Here is a 4,079-nt window from a genome sequence, read left to right on the forward strand (position 1 = left end):
GAAGTTGCAGTTTCTGCTGAGTGGCCAGAGCAGCACAGGGAACATAGCCCTTGGGCAGGCAGGTAGGTGAGCTCTCCAAGGGCTGTGGTGCAGCTTGGAAGGTGAAGATAAGGGGAAGGAGCCAGGGACTGGCAAGGGACAGCAGGGTTCTGATCAACAGCCAGGTAAACATGAGCCAGCAGTGTGCCCAGGTGGCCAAGGCGGCCAGTGGCATCCTGGCCTGTGTCAGGAACAGTGTGGGCAGCAGGACCAGGGAAGGGATTGTTCCCTTGTACTCAGCACTGGTGAAGCAACACCTTGAGTCCTGTGTCCAGTTCTGGGCACCTCACTACAAGAAGGACATTGAGGTGCTGGAGTGAGTCCAGAGAAGGGCAATGGAGCTGGTGAAGGGTATGGAGCACAAGTCCTGTGAGGAGTGGCTGAGGGGAATGGGATTGTTTAGCCTGCAGAAGAGGAGGCTCAGGGGTGACCGTATCACACTCCACAATGCCCTGAAAGAAGGTTGTAGCAAAGTGGGGGTGGGTCTCTTCTCCCAGGCAGCTAGCGATGAGAGGACATGGGGAGGTTTAGGTTGGGTATTAGGAAGAATTTCTTCATAGAGAGAGTGATTAGACATTGGAATGGGCTGCCCAGGGGGGTAGTGGAGTCACTGTCCCTGGAGGTGTTTAAGGAAAGGCTGGACATAGCACTTAGTGCTGTTCTGAAAAATAATGTACCTGTTTGTTTCTGTTATTATGAGCCTCAAAAATATCCCAGAGAAAGAGGAGCTAACTAAACTTTTATTCAAATAAAAGAGAGAGTTCTCTGGCTAATCCCCAGTGAGGTCTCTCAACTTAATGGAGGTCGCAGCCTCTTTTATCGCCTTGTCCGAAACGCATGTCCCTCACCGTTTCCTCACTGGCTGAGGTACTCCGGGGTTACTCGACGCCTACAATGTGTCCTCCCATTACACGGTCTCCTTGTTTCTGGGCAAACTGCACCTTTCTATAACTAAACTACTGAACGACCTTGTCACTTCCCGCCACCAAATGCAACCACACTACGAATTTTGCGAGTACACCTATTTACTCCTAACAGCGCTGTGGTTTATTTGACACGGTGGTGTTCGGTCATGGGTTGGACTCGGTGATCTCCGCGGTGTTTTCCAAACTGACTCCGTGTTTCTGTGATCCCGGCAGGAGCGCTGACGGGCTCCTCCGTAGGGCCGCGGGACTCCATTTCCCAGCGCGCCCCGCGCCGCCGCGGCGGCCGGGCCGGAAAGATGGCGGCGCTCGTGTCGCCCTTGGCTACAGCGCGGTGCCTGCTGCGGGCTCCGCGGCGCTGCGCCCGCCTGCTCCCGGCGCTCAGAGGTCAGTGCCGCGGCCGCGCCCGGGCGGCCACAGGCTGCCGGGGCACTGCGCGGGGAAGGCACCGAGGAGCGGCCGCAGGAGCTGGTGCGTCCCTCCCGCCCCTCCCCGCCGTGCCGCGGGTCTCCCCCCTGCGGAGGCGGATCGGGACAAGGGGATAGGGGGCTGGTGCCGGGCGAGGCATGCGGCGGTCCCGCTGCGGTGCCGTGACCTGCCGGTGTCCTCGTGTGCCCTGTCCTGGGCCTGTCCGCGACCCAGCACCGGCGGGGACGCGCCTGCCGGGGTGGCGCCGGGAGTCGGCCCCGGTCCCCTGGGAGGGCACGCGGATGGGGCCCTGTGGCTTCCCGAGGGAATGGTGCCGCTTTCCCCCTGGGAAGCAGGGCTGCAGTGCGGTGCCTGGTTAAACGCGTTGCTTTGCGGCTGCACCGGGTGCTCGGCGAGCGCGCCGGTGGCTGCCAGCGCCGTGCCTGGGCTGTGGGATGTCTGAGGGACTGTTTTCCTTCAAGGATCTTGCGATGCATAACAACAACCGTGCTCTAAGCCTTGCTTTAAAATTCAGTACAGTACACAAATTTATGGAGGCTTGTGAACTTGAGGCTTAGGTTAGGAGCGGAGGTCTTTTTTCTTCACTGAGATCTCTTCGTTCTCTGCCAGTCTGGCAAAAATGGTGAGAATTCAAGTTGGCAACAGGTGGGTCCCAGGGTTCATAAATGTTACATACACGTTATGTTGTGACTGTACAATTTTTATATATCCTAAGAAAAATAGACGAGCACTGCAGTTAGTAGTATGCTGGTTGTATGCGTTCGGTTTGATATTGGTCTAACACTTAAAATCTCTGTAGTTTGTTTTTCGTAACCAACATACTACCATTTAGAGAAAGTTGTTAGAGCAAGTTAGAGCAGTGGCTTTAGGCATAGTTTTTCAACTTCCATGTTAAAGGGAAAATAGTCCTTATATATGTTGTTTGAGGACATCTGTAGGGGTGGGCAGCCATTGTTGAATTGATTTATAATCTTGATTTTATGATTACTGGTTTATAGTCTTTTTCTTGGTTTTGTGATTTGCTTGCCACAGTTTTGTATCTTTTTGTTAATTAAAAGACTCCAAAAGTAGTATTTGTGTAAAGTTCCAATTTCAGCGATAAACTTCTTCTGTGTCTCTACTTTCATCTGTAGGTCAGATGGTTAAATGGGGTGTGCATGGAAAAAATACAAGTAATCCTTTTTCAGAATAATGCCACAGGCACGTATGCAAAAAGCAGAATTCTAGTTCCAACACATGTTTCTCTAGAAGCTTAAATGCTGCTTCATACACTGCCCGAATGAATGGACCGCAGGAAGGCTTTAGACTTCAGTGATTCGTCAAAGGTCATTGAAAAGTAAATAATTTTTTCGAATGACCTCCTCTCACATTCTTGTCTTTAATAACTGTAAAATATTTTGAAAGGAGCCACTGTTTGGTGTTATTATAGGACTATAAATTTTATGCTTTATAACGAGCACGTGATCGCTTTCCCATAAAGCTTACATGCCAAGTCTTTGTTCTTCTGCAGGTTTTCTTGTGTGCAGAACTTCAGCACATGTGTATAGCTTAACCAAATCTTTGTACATCATGGGCCAGTTCAGCTGAGACTGATTCTGCAAAACTTGTGCGTGCATTTCATAAAAGATAAGATGAGAACATTATTATTGCCTGCAGGTACTAGCATGCAAAAACAATTGCCTCTTCTGATCTTTTGCTACCTTTGCTCCTGTTCTCCTGCAGGAAAATAACCTTTGGAGCTACAACACTGTACCATTGCCCTTCCTCCTCACTATGGTGTCATCTAAAGAAGGAAAGATTTCGCAACGGTTCTGTTACCAGCTTAATTTTGAGTTTAGGGAGGCCTTCAATACTGCCATCTGCCTGTCCATAGAAGTACCCTCTGTCTTCCAAGTCTTATTTTTCTGTCATGGCAATCGTGTTCCGTAGGCAGTTTTAGCAGCTTTATATTAAGGGGTTCAGGGTTTGAAGCAGTTTGGCTTCATAGTGACCCAAACAATGATCCTGAACTTCAGCATGGGTTGAAAACAAGACAGTTTTTAAAAGTAGCTTTCAATTACTTTTTTTTCCCTCTCCTCATACAAATTCCAGGGTTTGTGAAAAGCTCTCAAGGCACATTGTGTTGGCAGAGCAGTAATGAAACAGATGTGATTCCTGTACTTTACCTTAACACTGGTTTAACAGATGCTGCTCCAGCTTCTTGATTATGCTTGTCAGCAAAGGTAGCAGTAGAGTGATTTTGGGGTACTTAACTTCGATGCTGTTGTAACCTCCATGAGTTTGGTTGAGATGCAGTTCTCAAACTACTGTTGTTTGGAAATATTTCTTATTTTTAAGACAAACAGTAATTAACCGTTTCAGTAGAGTGTCATGGGAAATGGCTAATTCTCCATCTCTTACATCTTCAGAACATATTTTCTGCAAAATGTGCTGTAATCAAACATAATTCTTAAGCATAGTTCAGGGATAATTAGGTAAATTGAACTTTGCTTGTACTTAGAAAGGTCAGTATTGTCTTCCAGCCTTAATCTCTGTGAATGAAAACTATTTCTGACTGTTCCCATGAGAGAGTGATTTGAAGCATACATTCAGCTAAAAGTGATTTTTTCGTCATCAGTCCCTTGAAATGCTTTTTCAACTTTATTTCCAGAATTAGTACTACACATTTTCATGTGTATAGTATGTGAG

General features: G+C 48.1%; 1 protein-coding gene across 3 annotated transcripts in view; it reads left to right on the forward strand.

The window, feature by feature from the left end:
* The first annotated feature begins 1,233 nt into the window (after window positions 1-1,233).
* Window positions 1,234-4,079, forward strand: part of AFG1L (AFG1 like ATPase) — a 70,707-nt gene continuing 67,861 nt past the window's right edge. For all 3 annotated transcript variants that reach the window (XM_027895469.1, XM_027895478.1, XM_027895486.1), the window contains exon 1: window positions 1,234-1,349. In XM_027895469.1, the coding sequence (XP_027751270.1) occupies window positions 1,262-1,349 (88 nt within the window). In that variant the 5' untranslated portion in view covers window positions 1,234-1,261. The remainder of the gene's footprint in view (window positions 1,350-4,079) is intronic.

This window comes from Empidonax traillii, unplaced genomic scaffold, assembly GCF_003031625.1.
Source record: "Empidonax traillii isolate 1590-97213 ecotype Southwest subspecies unplaced genomic scaffold, ASM303162v1 scaffold16:size2589160, whole genome shotgun sequence".
Classification (NCBI taxonomy): domain Eukaryota; kingdom Metazoa; phylum Chordata; class Aves; order Passeriformes; family Tyrannidae; genus Empidonax; species Empidonax traillii.